The following is a 20,287-nucleotide window of genomic DNA, read 5'->3' as shown; positions in this document are numbered from 1 at the left end:
CTTTAGGGAAATTCACTCCTCCTTTCAAGACTTCAATCGTCAATACGAGTGGACTAGTGGAATTTTTGTTCTCTGAATACACGCGAGAAGTACCTGGGTTTCATACCAGTACATCTCTAGGTGGGTGGGAAAGACTTGAAGCATTCCTGAAATTTCCGGTGCCCCGGCCAGGAGTTGAACCGGGGACCTCTGGAATGATAGACCAGAGTGTTACCACTCGACTACCGCACAACTTTGTATGGTACCAACTTTATATAAAGGAAAAACACAGCGATAACCTTTACATGTTGTATATTTTGTAGGTAACAGATACTAAGGCTTGTTCAGAAAGTTTTTTGTGAAAAAGAATGCTATTGGTGTAAAAATTATCCATCCATCCAATTATGCTGCCTATTTTAGTCTATTTTGCAAAAAAAAGCACTATCAGTGTTTTTATCACTTATAGGGGAATGGCGGCGGGGCCCGTCCAAAGGGGAAAAATGCGTCGTTTTTTAGGAAAAGGGGAAAATTAAAAATTCACTCTTTTATATGTAATGATATTTATTATATGAATACACATGTTTGTATAAATATATTATTCACAGCAGAATGTCTCTGTCCTTTTTCTGAAATATATATCAATGATTTTTTCAACATTAGTTTTAGACAGTTCAGCCTTCATGCACAGTCTCAGTTTTCTTAGCCATTTTGAGTCGAATTGACTTTTTTTAAATCGATTAAATGGCAAATTTGAGCATTTTTTATCAATAAAATGGACCAAATTGGAATGTTTTTATCAACAAATATTGACACAATATAGAATAAGATACATCAGGCCTTTTCCTGGCCATTTTGGGAGAAAAATGCAATTCATGTGAAAAGTCCACTGATTTGGAAAAAACTAATCTAATTTAATATAACACTTTATAATAATTAAAAATCATATAAATTATAGTTAAATACTTTGTTAGTTATTTATGAAATAAATTTGAGATATATTTGTCATGATTATGAAACAGTTCTTTCTAAAAATAAAAAATAATAAAAAAAATAATTTTTATTTTTTAACTACTTCTGGAGGGGATTTTTTTTACAAAATGGGGGGAAATATATACTCTTTTTTGAGTAGAATGGGGCCGATATCGGCCCCGAAATTGCCATAAAAAAACGCTGACTATTGAGGAGTATTTACGACTGTCAATCAACTGTTAAATCCTAATAGGCTGTTATGGGTTTTCCCTTAACTTTATGTCATGCAAAGTCAGGAAATATCAAGAGCAAATTTTTAAGTTATGGCAGCAATAACTAGACCAGTAAGTTATGGCAGCAATAACTAGACCAGTAAGTTATGGCAGCAATAACTAGACCAGTAAGTTATGGCAGCAATAACTAGACCAGTAAGTTATGGCAGCAATAACTAGACCAGTAAGTTATGGCAGCAATAACTAGACCAGTAAGTTATGGCAGCAATAACTAGACCAGTAAGTTATGGCAGCAATAACTAGACCAGTAAGTTATGGCAGCAATAACTAGACCAGTAAGTTATAGCAGCAATAACAAGACCAGTAAGTTATGGCAGCAATAACTAGACCAGTAAGTTATGGCAGCAATAACTAGACCAGTAAGTTATGGCAGCAATAACTAGACCAGTAAGTTATGGCAGCAATAACTAGACCAGTGTTTTTTTTCTTAAAATTTTCGGCCCCATTCCCAATGAAGAAAGTTTATATTTTTCCCACACGGGACCTTGAAGTTCACAATTGAAGGTTTATTAAAACAAAAGCACTGCATTTCAGTTGCAAAAGCTCGGCTGCGGGTGCAGTCACAGTGACCTTGACCTTTGACCTAGTGACCAAACAAGAGCACCGCATAAGGGGTGCCACACTGGGCTGCGAAAGCTTGTCATTTTTTTTTTTTAGAGGTCACAGTGACCTTGACCTTTGACCTAGTGACCCAAAAATGGGTGTGCCGTGTAGAACTCATCAAGGTGCAATACATATGAAGTTTTAAAGTTGTAGGTGGAAGCACTTTGATTTTAGAGCGAATGTTAAGGTTATTATTAGAGGTCAAAGTGACCTTGACCTTTGACCTAGTGACCCAAAAATGGGTGTGAGGTGTAGAACTCATCAAGGTGAATCTACATACATGTATGAAGTTTCAAAGTTGTAGGTGGAAGCACTTTGATTTTAGAGCCAATGTCAAGGTTTTAGCGAGACGGCAGACTGCAAGCTGGCTATGACAATACCTCGGGTTTCCTCTGAAAGCAGCTGAGCTAAAAATATGTATTTTTTTTATATCTCAACATTTTGGTTATCTCCAATCCAGCTTTAATTAACTGCTCAAAATTTGCTATGGATCACTTTTTATTTTCAAATTATGTTCAATTTAATTTAATTTAAATTGTTATTTTGCAGGCTTTTATATTAGAATGTGTGTTTTGATTTGATTTTTATGTATTGATTTATCATTGATGCGTGACGCTGGCTGAATCTAGCTAGGGGTGAACTTCAAATTACACATACTATAAAAAGTGATCCTTAGCAAATTTTTAGTAGTATATCATACTGAAAACACCTTTATTCTCAATTTTGAAGCATTTTTTAAAGCAAAACAACAACACTAATTCTCACTTATATTCAAAACACTGCAAATTTCCCAATAAAGGGACCCAGCACCAATTCCAAAATGGTGAAAAAAACAACACTATAGAAATCTTAATGTTTATCACACTATCAACAGGGCTTGACACTAACTTTTTTTAACTACCAAAGGACCACCAGCTTTCAGAAATTACTGGTCCTCCAAGATTTCAAGTGGTCCGACGAAATCTATGTTATTTTACCTAAATTTCAACTTACTTTCCGGACTATCCACAATGTATTGTGCATTTATAAAAAGAAAACTATACAATCTACTAAACTATTTCTTATCTTTTTCATATTTTCACTGTACTTCAAGCTTCTCTTCATTAGTTTTAGGTTTTTCAGGCGGAGGTTCAACCACTCCTGGAATAAAATTTCACATTGCGAAAACTTGTAATCTTGAAAAAACGCACAGCGCCCTCACACTACTATGGGGGAAGGGGTCCGCAGCCCTTAGTAGGGGGAATTTTCAATAACTGGATTCATCTTCCTGTATAATAATATATAAGCCTACTATATTCAATAGTAGTGGTCCCTTTCATACATGAACTTTCTTTACAGCAAAAAAATGCAAGAACAGGAACTCTATCAAAGCAGTTTACTATTCTAAACATCGCTTCTTGAAATAATTTAAAATAAAAGATCCATGCTCCTATTTAAAATTGTCTGATAGCTATCATACAGTACAGGCAACGTGTACTTTGACAAACGCCACTCGTCGCGGTGTTCATTTTACGGTGTTCGCTTACCAAACGACCCCCGCGATGGGTGTTCAGATCAAATATTCGCGGGGGCCGTTTTCAATAAGGTGGACACCGCGAATCACCGCGGACCCATTATATCTACCGCGGTGTTCATCGTGTTCGCTAAAAATAAAATAATTAAATATAAACGTAAATTATTGATCCCTTTCATTTTGAGCGGGTATATACGTTGTTGTCAAATATTTATGAATTTATATAAAATGTGTAATAAACTTATTATATATATATATTTAAATATAAATTAAAATAAAAGTAAAGAAGAACGTGTCGAAAAATGCGAAATAAGCCAGATATTTAATTCTGAAATTTAAAACGGCTGTACAGCCGAATTCGCTAGCATGTAAACCAAACATGTACGATGTGAATCTAAACTTAGTTTAACGGTTTATTTGAATTCCTGCAACGATATCTATTCATACGACACACGAACACTAACTCCGATCCTAATGCAAAGACGAATGCTTCGGTTATTGTAGGAAAATATGTACGTCACAATCGACTCGGGGCGCTAATTTTCTTTGCTGCATTTTATGAAATTCGGCTTTAATGTGTAATTTTTCTTGCCTATTTTGTGTTATTGTAACATATTTTATCAATGTATTACAATTACAATTAAACACATATAAAAATCGTATATACCCGCTTTAAAGCGATAATGAATACAAGTAAATATAGTCTATTTTTATGTACATGATGGTCGAAGGATATTTTAAGTATTTAACGTAATATTATGCGCATCTAACAATATATGCAATGTGTATAGGTGTCTATCGCAACCGTCGGTTATTTTTTGGTGTTGTCACTTTACATAAACTTTTATCTATGAATGCAGCATCAACATTCTAAAACGATATCCCGGAAAAATCAAAAAATCATTTGAATATCAATTGTACTTTCGTTATGATTCGGGGTACGATGTGAACCTAAATTTCATTTTAGTGCAGATTCATTCATACGTCACAAAGACACAAATTTGTTTTACGGATCATTTCGGCTTAGAGGACTGAACTGTCATGAAAAATATTGAATATTATATTTTTTTATTAACCACTGGAAGCAAGACGAGTTGTAGATAATTGGTCAGTTACCATATTTTAACTAAATATTTTGACCAGTTTCCCTTTTTCAGCTCAATTCAACAGTCGAAAATGCGCATAATATCAATCTAAAACATATTGGCGACAACAAAATGCGGTGTGTTCTATCCAGAAGCCCTGGCGGAAAATGTATGGCGTGACAGTGTTGTGCCTAAGGTTAATGAACTTCTTCGCCGTAGAGGGTAGAGAGGAGAGACGAATGAGGAGAGATGCGGGCACATCTGCCGACATCAACGGGTACATGGAGGACCTGCACGGCATGCTTCCCGAGATAAACACCTCATGCGACACTTCGCTTCTGTCGCTTCTGAACAACAGCATGTGAATACTTCTACTGAATGTAAATTATGTAAATACTGTATATATTTTTCTGTCGCTTCTGAACAACAACATGTGAATACTTCTAGTGAATGTAAATTATGTAAATACTGTATATATTTGATATTCACTGTGCATTTCGAATAAATACCGACTTTATAATGTTGTTGTTATTACGTACATACATGTATATACAGGATTCTATCTATTAAATAATGCAATGTTATATGCTAAGGGGAAGACGCAGGAAAAACAAAAACAAACAATTAATTCAACATGAACGAATATCACGAGTTGTTATCAAATATTCATAACCTGATATGTAAATTTATAACCGGTAACAAATCTTTATAAATAATAACTAACTTGAAAACGAAGGATGACATGGGCTACGTTAGAAAGTAAATATTGATTAGATCAATATAAAATATCTTACATCAGATATTGTTCACAACTCGCCATGCAAAGCATTGAGAACAAGCGGAAATGTCAGCAGAAAAAGTCGGGAAGAAGCACAAAAAGTTACAAACGAACAAAACAACTCTAACGAAAATACCGCATGAAAGAGAATGATCCGGAATATCATTCTCTATATACATGCTATATTTACTAATTTTGAACTTCTTTCAAAGATCTTAAAGAACTTTATTTCAACAAACGAGTCCAGTGCTGAAATGGAAGAAACCTGAAAGACACAAAATATAATCTGTTAAAATACATGAATATGAATAGAAAAACCCAACAGTTTACGATTGCAGTCGTTGCAATCGACAGTTGACAATTTCTAAATTTCGTAGCATACTGATGCAGTACGTTATTTCAGACAGTACAGGCGGACGCAAATAAATTATTTAATACTCACTTTCTTTATAACTCTATATGTGTTGTTAAAAAACGGCGATTGAATTGCTTAACACCATACCAGTTAATAGACTTGATGATCTAAGCGCTTTAATTACGTTTCCGACTTTACGTGCTGTCCGAATTTAAAGTGATGGGCATTTTGTTACTGTTGAATTGAGCTGAAAAGAAACGGGTGAAAACAATAAGTTATAATGAATGTGGTATCTGAAATTATCTACAACTCATCTTGTTACCGGTTGTTTATAAAAAATATATATTATTTTCGATATGTTACATGACTCACCCATCCCTCTAAGCTGAAATGATCCGTAAAACCAAATTGTGTCATTGTGTCGTATGAAAGAATCTGCATGAAAACTACATTTAAACTCGCATCGTACATCGATTCATTTCTGTCGTAAGTTGTCAAAACGAAAGTACGTTGATATTCAAATGGATTATTTTTCTTTTCGGGATATTGTTTAATTATGTTGATGCTGCATTAACAAATGCAAGTGTATATCGAGCGAAAACACAAAAAATAAACAACGGTTACGATACACACCTACATTGTATATTGTAAATACTGTTAGTTGCCCATAATATCACTTTAAGTACGCATACATTTGCACATACATGTAGTTTATTATGTTCATTTGTACATTGTACATGTACATGTAAATTTAAAACTCTTGAATGACCATCGCAGACAGGTATTACATGTATCAATGGCCGCGCGGCATTGCGGTGATCACGGGTGTTCCAGTTAATGATGACGTGCAATCGCGGCGATTTCGGGTGTTCACCGAACACCGCGGTCAGTAGCGTGTCCGCCCCCCGCGAAATATCACCCATCGGGAAAATTGAACACCGCGGACACGCGTTTTTGTCAAAGTACACGTTGCCTGTACTGTACCGAACAAAATGCATCTGCATCTGACTGGGCAAGGAACTGCTGCTTGAACAGAAGATCATTTTTTTTACATTTGGCAAATGTTTTACTTTTGATTTTTTTACCATAAGACTTGCTGTTATGAGTCATGATATTGTTTTGACCTTTACCTTCCAGCCGTTCTTGATCGTCTGGGTGTTTTTTCCCGATGTTTTGTGAGCGTCTAATCGATTAAGGTTACATACCACCAATTCCATTAGAACGAAATAGGCATAGATAGTTCAGTGCGCAAAAAACAGTCAATTTTCAAATATAAATCAGCAATTTTTTTTTCTGAGGGGGAAAAATTAGTTTTAGGGGGAAAAAAATATACTTTTCAGGTGGGGGACTGCCACCAAAATTCGGTGGCAGATTTGATAGATTGAGGGCCCTGACGCAGGTTTACTCTCCAGCAATGTCAAAACATTTTTTGGTGCCCTCCAGTGTAAATTTACATGGTAGGTAAACAAAGTATATTCTGATGGTACAACTACTAAGTTTGAAAAAATGCTGACTGCTGCTGTTTTTTCAAAATAATAAATACCATTTTGTTCATTTCTCGATCCTAACGCTTCGAATTTTATTCCGGGACATTTGCGGATCGTAAACCTTTTTTGTTGATCCGACAACATATTTTGATCCAAAAACATATTTGTATCATCCGGGCATCTGGAAAAATTGGAATTTCCAATATTTTGCTATTTTTAAACCGTTCTCCAGTCGGCCCATAAAATAATGATGAAATTATCTGTTTATTATGAACATAAAAAGTTGTTTTATTGATGAAAACAGATTTCCACCAGTATTTCACAATAAGCTGGCCAGGATATATCACTGGTACAATGGATCAACCAAATTTCTAGTTTCACTGGTCCTCCCTATTTTTTACTGACCCAGGGTCAACAGACCACCGTTAGTGTCGAGCCCTGAGCAAATAGACCATTACAAGTTAAGTTGTTGCGTGATATGTTTATCTAAGCCTGAAAATAACGTATGTGGCTTTCATCACAGATTAATGTGCTGCCTAAATTCAACGCAGCGAGTTTACATCAGGGTTGTCATTATGATTGTAAACAAAGGATTATTTTGGAATAGTAACCGATTCAGCCGGGGGTCAAGGTCCAGGGCAAGGCCCTGGTAGGGGGGTCAGGGGGCAAAGCCCCCGACCGCAAACAAATTCTAGACATTTTAGGGACAAAATACTGCTATTCTCAGAGCATAAAAAGTTAAAATGAGGTCTAGAAAGAATAGACAATTTTAAGATTTTCACATTTTTAGTAAAGTGTACAATGTAAAAACATGTTATATTGATAGATCATTACATGTTCCAATTCTATCCATTACCTGATAATCCAGTATTATTACGATTTCTTTTTTTCAAAACCAAACTATGGCCAATATTGACGATGAATGTCGTCCGCCATTCAACGCAAGTGCATATATAAATTGAATTGTGGGATTGGGGAATTCCCATTGAACATGCGTGAATCACGTGACGCGATTTGAGAGCATTGAGAACCGTTTATATTTAGTAATTACGACAAATCAACAACTCAATCTAAACTGTTACATGTAACTCCTTTCAGAAAAGTTTGAGAAAGTGAAAGTGAATTTCTGAGAATAAAAATGCTTATTTCTTTAAATTTTACCGAGTACTTTTCATTCCGGATCGTGATATAACTTGTCAGGTTATTCATGCATGTAGATCTATATGTATGCATAGTTTGGCAATCTCAAAACACGTTATTTACCTACTAATTACATTATGCATTATGACCATTTGTATATCAAAATGCATTATTTAATTGAAGTATTTTCAAATGCGTATACTTAAATGTGTTATCCGAAATCATTTTCAGATTTCATTATTCACGGAAAATTTAGAAAATTCTAGCAACAGAGACACATTTCTCGTGTTTTTCATGTACAGATGAAAATCATGCCAAAATTAGACTTCATGTATAACGTCACGTCATTCTTCCTCTAGGAAAGCGTGGACTTTAATATTTAGAAGCTGAATAACAACTTCGTATGGCAGAGGTCGCTAATATCTTTTATTTTGGTAGAAAATCGAAGAGCATTTTTTAATATGTTGAAACCTTTTCTCTCACTAAAAAAACTAGTTAATAACGCTCTACAGCGCTACATTCGTTTAGCAACGGTCAGTAATAGTCTGTGAAATGTACAGCTATTTGATACAGTTTCATGTGGGGTCAGCGTGTATTCGGGCGTGTATTCGGCTGCCTGAGCGCTGATTGGTTGACGTGCTTACCAAGAAGAATTTGATTGACAGCTGGAAAAATCAATATTGGCCACTCGCTGAGAAATTCATTGAAAACAGTAGCTCTTAGGCGGAGTTAATGGACTGACTGAATGACCGGGCGTCGCTCTACTATACTACGGTTATTCCTTGTCAATTATTGTCGGTTTGTGTGATCAAAACTTCCGATCGCAATTCGGGAAAAACAACCGATTTTCTGGCTATTTTAACCGATGAATTCGATCGGCAATTGGTTAATAATGACAACCCTGTACATACAAAACATCAAAATTCAAAAGCCTTCGCTTCAGGAATTGCAACCCAACAACCGGAAGTGTCAATAGCTCCCAATTAGATTATTGCAAATCCAAAACAATATAGTGAAAAATTTCAGTAATCTACTTTCTTTACCAATTCATTTAATGATGTATGAACAAATAACAAATATTTAGAAAGGTCCGAAAAATTAGACTGTCCGGAAAATACTCGCCATCCCTGCAATCCGAATGTTGTGTAATAAGTAGTTTAAAGAGAAACATTATTACACATTATTACCATATCTACATCCTTTATAAGGGTGGTGTTCTGGTTCTCAATTGCTTTTAACATTTTAACATTCAAGCCTTTATATAGAGTCTATCACTGTTGAATTAAATTTACAAATCCGGCGCCGATTGTCATAAAGGGACAAAACTCGTTTGACATCGAGGTTACATTAGACTAAACAATTGGGCCATGTAGTAAATCAAAATGGCAGCGCCCATGAATGTCGCTTGGAAAAAATGCCTTTTGTTGTGTAAGTTTACCAATCCAGTGATTTTTTGCGAACACGTTGCTACACATTTTGAAGATATTTGATTGTTCGAACAAATCGGAGGCTTTTTTTGCAGATGCGACTTGCCTTTCGTCTCTCAAACATTTGTACTATTTACACTGTAGGTTCACAACTTGAACAAGATAATAGATAATTGAGTTAAACTTTAAGTTGATTTGTTAGGATTCCAAACAGTTGAATATCTTGTCTTTTTTTTCTTTAATTTGTCATACATTTTTAAACAGTAATTCACATATACACAAGAGTTTTATGGCCTACATCGGGACCTTTTGTGAACATTTTGGGGATATATGACAAATTTTTAGCCACAGGCACTCCACATTAGTTGTAGCACCCTCACCCACTGCTACCCCTCCCACAGCTGCTATCCCCCTCGCAAAACCCCCAAAATGAGGAATAAATTAATTACAATGTAATAAGAGATTTATAACTTATAACATGTCCAAAAAAAAAATGTTTTTCTAAAAATAATTATAGGGCAGGACGGGGCATCAGAAGGGCAGGTTAGGGCTTCCGGAGGGCAGGGCGCGGTGCCCTTCCATTTAGGCCTAGCTGGAGCACTGTATATAATACATATATATATATATATATATTTACACACTGTACTATACCATATTGTTTATATGGGAAATAAAGAGTGTGGTGTCGATCACAACACTGGTGCAATTATTTCTCGTATAATTATGTTATTTCACAAAGTCAATCATGCAGTAAACTTAAGTAAGTTTTTTTTTAAATATTCATTTAAGCCATTTAACCTCTTTCTTGTCTGTTTTGTGTTTAAAGATGAATAAGTTTGAACAATAAATGGTTGTTGAACTAATATTGCTCCTATAGCTATTGTAAAATTATTATGAGCTGTAATAGAGTAAATTGAGTGTTCTCATCATCCAGACAGGGCAAAATGCGATATTGTGGGACTAGCTGTCTGGTAATTGTTGCTTCCAAAGACAGTAAACCTTGCAGTTTTCACAGCATTTTTTCATGGTTACTGGCTCATGATATTTCCGTACATAAAAAGTGTTGGTAGTACACTGCAGCATAGATAAATTCTGGGGATACTTCCAAACATTAACAGAGGGTCTGGAGTTGTTGTTTGTGAAAGCAGACGGACATTAACAGAGGGTCTGGAGTTGTTGTTTGTGAAAGCAGACGCACATTAACAGATGGTCTGGAGTTGTTGTTTGTGAAAGACTTCCAAACATTAACAGAGGGTCTGGAGTTGTTGTTTGTGAAAGACTTCCAAACATTAACAGAGGGTCTGGAGTTGTTGTTTGTGAAAAACTTCCAAACATTAACAGAGGGTCTGGAGTTGTTTTTTGTGAAAGACTTCCAAACATTAACAGAGGGTCTGGAGTTGTTGTTTGTGAAAGCAGACGGACATATATGATTTTACGTTGCTTTACACACATGTCTCAAATGTGTTGCTCGTCAAATATGACAAATAACACTCAATTAACAAAGGACATCATATAATTAGATAAATTATTCAAAAGTGCGTGCCATACAACGTTGAAGAATGAGTTTTAGATACAAGTAACATTTTTTTATTAGAAATTTGCACATTAAATGTATATCACAGAACAAGTGTTTGTAAGTTGGAGTTTAGTCTACTTGCGTTGTAACTTCTGTATTGGCATGAATGTGAAATGAAAGATATTGAAAGGAAAACATATAAAATACATTAATTAATCTTAGTTCAATACATCAATAGCACTCAAGTATGTATCATTATGTTTATAGCTGTCAATATTTTCCCCAAACTTAATTGACACACATATTTATTTCTCCAAATCTGTATTTTACTTATTTTTTAATCAACCTTGCGTTACAATGCCCTTCTTGAATTCATTTTGAGATGCCCCTATGTCCTCCTGAGTAAATTGAGCCAGGCCTCCAATGGCCTGTAAATGTTTTCTTACTGAAAGGACAGTCTGGCCTCTAAATTGTGATATTCTTCCACCAAGCCTGTTCATCTGCTTATCTTGAAAGATTAAAAAAAGGATTAAGATAGGTCAGCATAAGCACGGTGCTTATACCAAGTGATTTTTTTTATATCTGTGTTGGGAGAATAAAGCGCGACAAAGTTAACATTTTTAAGGATCTCTTTTCAAATATTTCACCATTTTTAATCGGATAAAGTGGAGGGCCCGCTCATTCGTAAGAGTTTCCTGTAGGTATCATGATCTTTTTAAACATATTGGTATTTTTGTAGGGAAGTGCAACCGCACGTTTGAACGGTTAGAAAAATGTTGGATCAGTGTGGGGACTTCATAGTACAAACGTGCGGTTGCACTTCACTGACAAAATACTTATTTGTTTAAAAAGATCATAATACCTATAGAAAACTCTCACGAATGAGCCCTATAGAAAACTCTCAGGATTGAGCAGGCTCTCCACTTGATCCCATTAAAAAAGGTGAAATATTTAAAAAGACACCATTAAAAATGTTAACTGGGTCGCGCTTTATTCTTCCAACACAGATCTTAAAAAGTCACGTGGTATAGGCACCGTGATAAGGGGATACTTCTTGTCATGCTAAATTAATTTGAATGGAAAAATTATTCGAATATTCGATTGAATGGTCAGCATTCAAATAATAAAAATGATATTCGCATATTCGCATTTTTTTCCAAACGTTATGACACCAATATTTAATGACCTGCGAACCGCTTACTAAATAGCAACCGAAATCACCTGGGAGTAACATGTTTGAGGTGACGTTTTTCGTGTTAAACTGATAACGCGGCCTGTATCAGTGTTGATTGCGCAATGCAATATACACGCTCTAAGAAAGGCCCTGACTGTTGTTTGCCAATGGGGTGCCAATTAACGGTTTCAATTGACTGGCGAATAATAATTAAGTTTTGTGATCACAGTATGTACAGCCATTAAAATGTGTGAAATACTCAAATCGCGCAATGCAATATACTTACTATAAAAAAGGGCCTGAACTGTTGTTTGTCAATTAGGAACCAATTAAGGGCTTCAATTTACTTGTGAATAATAATTTAGTTTTTGTGATCACAGTTTGAACAGACATTTAAACATGTGAATTACTCAAAAGTAACAGATGATATAAATTAAACAATCATCAAGGAATCATAATTCAATTCTGAAAATGCCACCAGCCCCTTCTGCAGTATGGAATACTTTACACGTTCTGTGGATAAGAAGACAGGAACGTGTAATGTGTGTAAACTTAGTTTTACATATGCGCGGTCTGCTACAAATCTGTGGAATCATTAAAAAATAAATTTCATTCTATTTGTGCCCGTTCACAGTATCGGTCATAGTATTAATCGACAGCGATACAATTATTCGATAGCAACGTTACTAAACAGCCTCGTATTTAGCAAACGCATATAACTTACAAACCAATGGAAATTAACACATAACAAGGTAAAATCAATCCAGCAGTTTTATGCGAATATTCGAATATTCGATTGAATGAATTTGCGAACATTTGAATACCGATATTGGTATTCGATGCCATCCCTACTCAAAATGCAAATTCAGATGAAACCTTACTGTATACAAGTATGTTGTAAAAGTATCATGAAAAATTATTGCATGATAACTTTTTTTCTCAGGGCCCCAGAGGTTAAGCAGATACAATGTGTAAATGTGAACAGCTTTGCATTATATAAGTCCTGTAAATGTGAACAGCTTTGTATTATATAAGTCCTGTAAATGTGAACAGCTTTGCATTATATAAGTCCTGTAAATATGAACAGCTTTGCGTTATATAAGTCCTGTAAATGTGAACAGCTTTGCATTATATAAGTCCTGTAAATGTGAACAGCTTTGTGTTATATAAGTCCTGTAAATGTGAACAGCTTTGCATTATATAAGTCCTGTAAATGTGAACAGCTTTGCATTATATAAGTCCTGTGCATTCAAGAAATTGATATACAGTTGAAACACAATATACAATGTACATGTAACAAGGGGGTAACATAATTGTTCTTATTATCATGTCTTTAAAGGTTTCACATCTTAAAGATTTTGAAGCATTTACGATCACATTTGATCATTTGAGTTGCGTTCTGAGAAAACTGGGCTTAATGCTAGTGCGTAAAGTGTCGTCCCAGATTAGCCTATGCAGTCCACACAGGCTAATCAGGGACAACACTTTTCGCCTCAAAATGGATTTTTGCTAAGAAAACAAAAAATGTCAAAAAAGCCGAAAGTGTCGTCCCTGATTAGCACTGGCTTATCTGGCATGACACTTTACGAACATGCATTATGCCCAGTTTTCTCAGAACGCGACTCATTTTACTACATGTTTTCAGGTTCCTATTCAAGATACTGTCAGTCCAGGTTAATCTCCATAAAGAAGAAAACAGAAGAAACATCATCTGGAAAGGACCCTGAGCAACACCACGAAAGGTTTTGGCACAAAGAAATGTTAATGTTACATCACCAATAAAATTTATGACATGCAATTCTAAAAAAATACAGCACTGTCACAAAGTACTTTCTTTTTATGAAAATTTGCCAAATTTCAGCTTCATATGCCTAATGCCTACACGGATGCAAATGAATATAATCATAATTCTTTAACCAATTTAAGCCCTCAGGGAATTGATTTCAATGTTAAGTGTAGGAAATGAATGCTCTGAAAAAAGGATGTTGATTGTTGTGCTTTGTATTAGAATGTTTTGACTAATGGTAAATGACAGAGTACATAAGAACAGTTAATTTCAAAATCTCTTTGCCTATCTCACACATGGAAAAATGCTGACTTTGCATAAACAATTTTTTTCCTGGGTTTTGCTCCAGGAACCCACTGGTGGGTATGAGCGCTGATGGACAAACACTGGTCTGCTGGCACCCAGAGCCTGAACACCCATATGATCACACACGGGTAAGCCTGAACACCCATACCAGCACACACGGGTAAGCCTGAACACCCATACCACATAGGTAAGCCTGAAGACCCATACCACATAGGTAAGCCTGAACACCCATACCACATAGGTAAGCCTGAAGACCCATACCAGCACACACGGGTAAGCCTGAACACCCATACCAGCACACACGGGTAAGCCTGAACACCCATACCAGCACACACGGGTAAGCCTGAACACCCATACCACATAGGTAAGCCTGAACACCCATACCAGCACACACGGGTAAGCCTGAACACCCATACCACATAGGTAAGCCTGAACACCCATACCAGCACACACGGGTAAGCCTGAACACCCATACCACATAGGTAAGCCTGAACACCCATACCAGCACACACGGGTAAGCCTGAACACCCATACCACATAGGTAAGCCTGAACACCCATACCACATAGGTAAGCCTGAACACCCATACCACATAGGTAAGCCTGAACACCCATACCACATAGGTAAGCCTGAACACCCATACCACATAGGTAAGCCTGAACACCCATACCACATAGGTAAGCCTGAACACCCATACCACATAGGTAAGCCTGAACACCCATACCAGCACACACGGGCAAGCCTGAACATCCATACCACATAGGTAAGCCTGAACACCCATACCACATAGGTAAGCCTGAACATCCATACCACATAGGTAAGCCTGAACACCCATACCATCACACACAGGTAAGCCTTTAGGCTCTACTTCTGTAATTAAAGATCGGGTGATATCACAGGGATTTTCTACACCATTTTTATGCCCCCCTTCGAAGAAGAGGTGGTATATTGCTTTGCACATGTCGGTCGGTCCTTCCACCAGGTGGTTTCCGGATGATAACTCAAGAACTCTTGGGCCTAAGATCATGAAACTTCATAGGTACATGTACATTGATCATGACTCGCAGATGACCCCTATTGATTTTGAGGTCACTAGGTCAAAGGTCAAGGTCACGGTGACCCGAAATAGTTAAATGGATTCCGGATGATAACTCAAGAACGCTTAGGCCTAGGATCATGAAACTTGATAAGTTGATTGATCATGACTCGCAGATGACCCCTATTGATTTTCAGGTCACTAGGTCAAAGGTCAAGGTCACAGTGACCCAAAATAGTAAAATGGTTTCCGGATGATAACTCAAGAACGCTTAGGGTTAGGATCATGAAACTTGATAGGTAGATTGATCATGACTCGCAGATGACCCCTATTGATTTTCAGGTCACTAGGTCAAAGGTCAAGGTCACAGTGACCCGAAATAGTAAAATGGTTTCCGGACAATAACTCAAGAACGCTTATGCCTAGGATCATGAAACTTCGTAGGTAGATTGATAATGGCTGGCAGATGACCCCTATTAATTGTCAGGTCACTAGGTCAAAGGTCAAGGTCACGGTGACCCGAAATAGTAAAATGGTTTCCTGATGATAACTCAAGAACGCTTATGCCTAGGATCATGAAACTTGATAGGTAGATTGATCATGACTCGCAGTTGACCTCTATTGATTTTCAGGTCACTATGTCAAAGGTCAAGGTCACGGTGACCTGAAATAGTAAAATGGTTTCCGGATGATAACTCAAGAACGCTTATGGCTACGATCATGAAACTTCATAGGTACATTGATCATGACTCGCAGATGACACCTATTGATTTTGAGGTCATTAGGTCAAAGGTCAAGGTCATGGTGACCCAAAATAGTAAAATGGTTTCCGGATGATTACTCAAGAACGCTTATGCCTAGGATCATGAAACTTCATAGGTACATTGATCATGACTCGCAGATGACCCCTATCGATTTTGAGGTCACTAGGTCAAAGGTTAAGTTCACGGTGACCTGTAATAGTAAAATGGTTTCCGGATTATAACTAAAGAACGCTCATTCCTAGGATCATGAAACTTGATAGGTAGATTGATAATGACTCGCAGATGACCCCTATTAATTTTCAGGTCACTAGGTCAAAGGTCAAGGTCACGGTGACCCGAAATAGTAAAATGGTTTCCGGATGATAACTCAAGAACGCTTATGACTAGGATCATGGAACTTTATACGTACATTGATTTCAAGCATCATAAAGGAATTTTCAGACTGGATTTTGAAATAAAATAAAAATTTGTGGCATTTTCTTGTCCCAGGTATGTCTGTCTGTTGGTACACTCTCTTGTTTTCATCGAGTATTTACCAAACTTTACCAAAATGGGAATGAGTTTTTGAGAAAAATGACTTCAAAAAAACAAGTTCACTAAACACTTAAGCTATTTTGCTACATATAGCTATTCTTTATTTTTTTAAAGTTCTCTCCTGTTCCTGTTCTCATTTGTTCTGCTGACAGTTGGAGCAAAATTAATTAAAACTGACCGTAAAATCATATGAACCCTCATAATTCCTATTTTTAGCTCGTCGGTTTTCGGAGAAAACCCGAGGTATAGTCATAGCCTCCTTGTCGTCCGCCGTCCGGGCGTCGTGCTTAAACCTTTACATTGGCTCTAAAATAAAAGTGCTTCCACCTACAAATTTGAAACTTCATATGTACATGCACCTTGATGAGTTCTACATGCCACACCCATTTTTGGGTCACTATGTCAAATGTCAAGGTCACTGTGACCTCTAATATAAAACTTTAACTTTGCCTCTAACATCATAGTGCTTCCACCTACAACTTTGAAACTTCATATGTACATGCACCGTGATGACTTTTTCACGCCACACCCATTTCCGGGTCACTAGGTCAAATGTCAAGGTCACTGTGACCTCTAATATAAAACTTTAACTTTGCCTCTTACATCATAGTGCTTCCACCTACAACTTTGATACTTCATATGTACATGCACCATGATGACTTCTACAAGCCACACCCATTTTTGGGTCACTATGTCAAATGTCAAGGTCACTGTGACCTCTAATATAAAACTTTAACTTTGCCTCTAACATCATAGTGCTTCCACCTACAACTTTGAAACTTCATATGTACATGCACCGTGATGACTTTTTCACGCCACACCCATTTCCGGGTCACTAGGTCAAATGTCAAGGTCACTGTGACCTCTAAAAAAAAAATGACAAGCTTTCGCAGCTGAGCGTGGCACCTGTTATGCGGTTCTCTTGTTTTAAACCCTCATCCTTTTGAGACTTTATATAAAAATGTTATATACCCCTGTTAAAGGTTAGTATTAACCCTGGTATACCCTCGTTAACGGTTAGTATTAACCCTGGTTTACCCTTGTTAACGGTTAGTATTCACCCTGGTATACCCCTGTTAACGGTTAGTATTAACCCTGGTATACCCTCGTTAACGGTTAGTATTCACCCTGGTATACCCTCGTTAAGGGTTAGTATTAACCCTGGTATACCCTTGTTTATGGTTAGTATTAACCCTGGTATACCCTCGTTTACGGTTAGTATTAACCCTGGTATACCCTCGTTAACGGTTAGTATTAACCCTGGTGAAATAAAGTACATGAGCTCCTCTGTGAAGACATTTCATTGCATATGCGTAAAGTGGCTAACCAGATTATATTGTGCAGTTCCCTCATTAGGGATCACACTTTCCGCCGTAACTGGATTTCTGGTAAGAAAAGACTTTTTTTAAACAAACACTATAATAAAAGCAGAAAGTGTTATCCCTGAATACAATAGTCTGTGCTGACTGCACAGGCTAATCTTGGACAACACTTTATGCCTTTGTATTATACATATATTTCAGGGGATGGAGTACGCTGTACACGAGCTGGAGGAGGGCACATCAATCTTGAAGGACGAAGTCATTCGCAGGTTTGAGACCCGCTACAAGCCCAAGGGTCCCAACATTCAGGAGCTCAGCAACATCACCTACACCACCAAGCATCAATGGTTCCCAAGGTAATTATCTTCTCAAAAAGTGGTTTTAGTGTTCACAAAACTCGGCATAATTGGCACTGGTGTTTCTGTGATTAAATGAACATTTAAAACCTCTGACCTTGAAATGAAATACATGTTAATCAATACATATAGATGCAATTTGAAAGTGTGGAAAATTGTCATTAAACCTATAGCCTAGTTAGCAACTTATTAAATTTTTTTCAAACAGTACCGCTTTTAAAACCAAAAGTAGGATTTCTATATGGATACGTCCATTTCGACAAACGCGATTATTTTTAAGTTTTAAAGTGCAAAAAAGATGGATTTCTATCTTGTAACTACCAGATATATTCTAATTGGCATAGATATAATTAAATCTATAGCCTAGTTAGCAAGTAATTTATTATTTTTCAAACAGTACCGCTTTTAAAACCGAAAGTAGGATTTCTAGACGTATACGTCCATTTCGACAAACGCGATTATTTTTAAGTTTTAAAGTGCAAAAATGACTGGTTTCTACCTTGTAACCACCAGATATATTCTAATTGGCATGGATAAAATATGTTTCTTATTTATATTTATATTTACTATGTCAAATAAGTTGTGTGGCTTAAATATTCATGGAAAAACAGAAAAATTACACTTATTGCAGAAAAAGTGTGCTTTTAATGTATATTAAATACATTTACAAAAACTGCAAAAGAAATAAATGGTAGGTATTAAATGTCCATTGAATTCAGTGCTAGTCAATACAACTGTGTATTATACAAATTTGTCCTGAATTTTGTGAAGATAAGTTTGTGCTTCACCTCTATTTCACTTTTAGAGGCTTTTTATGACCATTTGAAAAAAAACAACAATTTGCTTTATCTTAAAATTGTGCAGTCCTTAAATTTTTGGAATTCGTTAATAAAATACTAATATTACAATACATACCAGTATGTGTTATATTATATTCATATTTTTCTCGCAAAGAGTTAGTTTGCAAAATAGTCATGTAATTCAAAAATTGTTAATTAGAACTTTAATTTAGTTCATACACAGAACATTACTAAATGCATTTCTTGCATATCAAATAGTTGTCATTGAAGTAAATATCATTAACTATAACTGGAACTGATGTCCTGTTAAAAATAAATTGAATAATATTTGGTGGCCTTAGCCTTTTAATGTATTGTTTTTAATGAAGCAAAACAGAAAATATAATTTTGTGTTGTTTCTATAGCTAGACAAGATAAGTATGTAGATTATCTGTCTTTCATGCATGACTTCCCAAAACACAAACACACATACTCATTGAATTTTAACCCATTATGCCTACCGTCTAGAAAAAAGAAATGATGCGGTGTCTCATCTGGGTCTGCGCTGTTTGCTTAAAGGAATTTCTGTAAGAAATATTCTAAATATAGTAATAAATATACTAGACATCCCTAATTGTGGGAATAAATTGATCCAATTTAGAAAGATGGAAGAGTCCACTCGGCATAAATGGGTTAATTGTAAGTAACCGATCACAGAGATAAAATTCTAAATATTTTTTTCAGTTTGTAAATAACAAAACCTAGCGATGATAGTTAATAATCTTTTGGTTTTGTATTTTTAGGCCAGCAAAGAAATTCAGAAAGCTGAACCCCCCTAAGGACAGAGATTCCCTGTGAGGATTTGCCTGTGACTTCATCATATCTATATCCACGGACTACGTCATACCAAAATTTGACATCATACTGACAAAGAACAAGGCTCCAGCCTTAACAATGATGTTTCAAGCGCATTTGTAATTTTTAACATGGATTGAACAAAGAATTATGTCACTCTGGCACATTTTTATTCTACGGTTCAGCAAGACATTTTAACTATCTATTGTATTAAAGGTTATTGTTCTATAA

The 20,287-nt window shown here is 36.1% G+C and overlaps 2 protein-coding genes across 2 annotated transcripts in view; one reads left to right on the top strand and one right to left on the bottom strand.

The window, feature by feature from the left end:
* Positions 1-9,535, bottom strand: part of LOC127831619 (uncharacterized) — a 22,057-nt gene extending 12,522 nt beyond the window's left edge. The window contains exon 1 of the mRNA XM_052356598.1: positions 9,390-9,535. Coding sequence (XP_052212558.1) covers positions 9,390-9,443 — 54 coding nt within the window. The 5' untranslated portion in view covers positions 9,444-9,535. The remainder of the gene's footprint in view (positions 1-9,389) is intronic.
* LOC127881886 (39S ribosomal protein L42, mitochondrial-like) lies at positions 9,484-20,287 on the top strand. The gene is made up of 5 exons (XM_052430087.1): positions 9,484-9,630; positions 13,965-14,061; positions 14,455-14,539; positions 18,268-18,422; positions 20,005-20,287. The coding sequence occupies exons 1-5, from the start codon at positions 9,585-9,587 to the stop codon at positions 20,057-20,059; spliced, it is 438 nt and encodes a 145-aa protein (XP_052286047.1). The 5' UTR covers positions 9,484-9,584; the 3' UTR covers positions 20,060-20,287.

The sequence above is a fragment of the Dreissena polymorpha genome, chromosome 5 (genome assembly GCF_020536995.1).
Source record: "Dreissena polymorpha isolate Duluth1 chromosome 5, UMN_Dpol_1.0, whole genome shotgun sequence".
In the NCBI taxonomy this organism is placed as follows: Eukaryota; Metazoa; Mollusca; class Bivalvia; order Myida; family Dreissenidae; genus Dreissena; species Dreissena polymorpha.
The sequence above is the reverse complement of the archived record's forward strand: the minus strand, read 5'-3'. Positions and strand labels throughout refer to the sequence as shown.

Excerpts from the sequence above, each read along its gene's own strand:
- LOC127881886 (XM_052430087.1), top strand. The coding sequence starts at position 9,585 with ATGGCAGCGCCCATGAATGTCGCTTGGAAAAAATGCCTTTTGTTGT. Across the intron at positions 14,540-18,267 it reads ACCCATATGATCACACACGG|GGGATGGAGTACGCTGTACA; the intron begins GTAAGCCTGAAC and ends CATATATTTCAG. Across the intron at positions 18,423-20,004 it reads AAGCATCAATGGTTCCCAAG|GCCAGCAAAGAAATTCAGAA; the intron begins GTAATTATCTTC and ends TTGTATTTTTAG.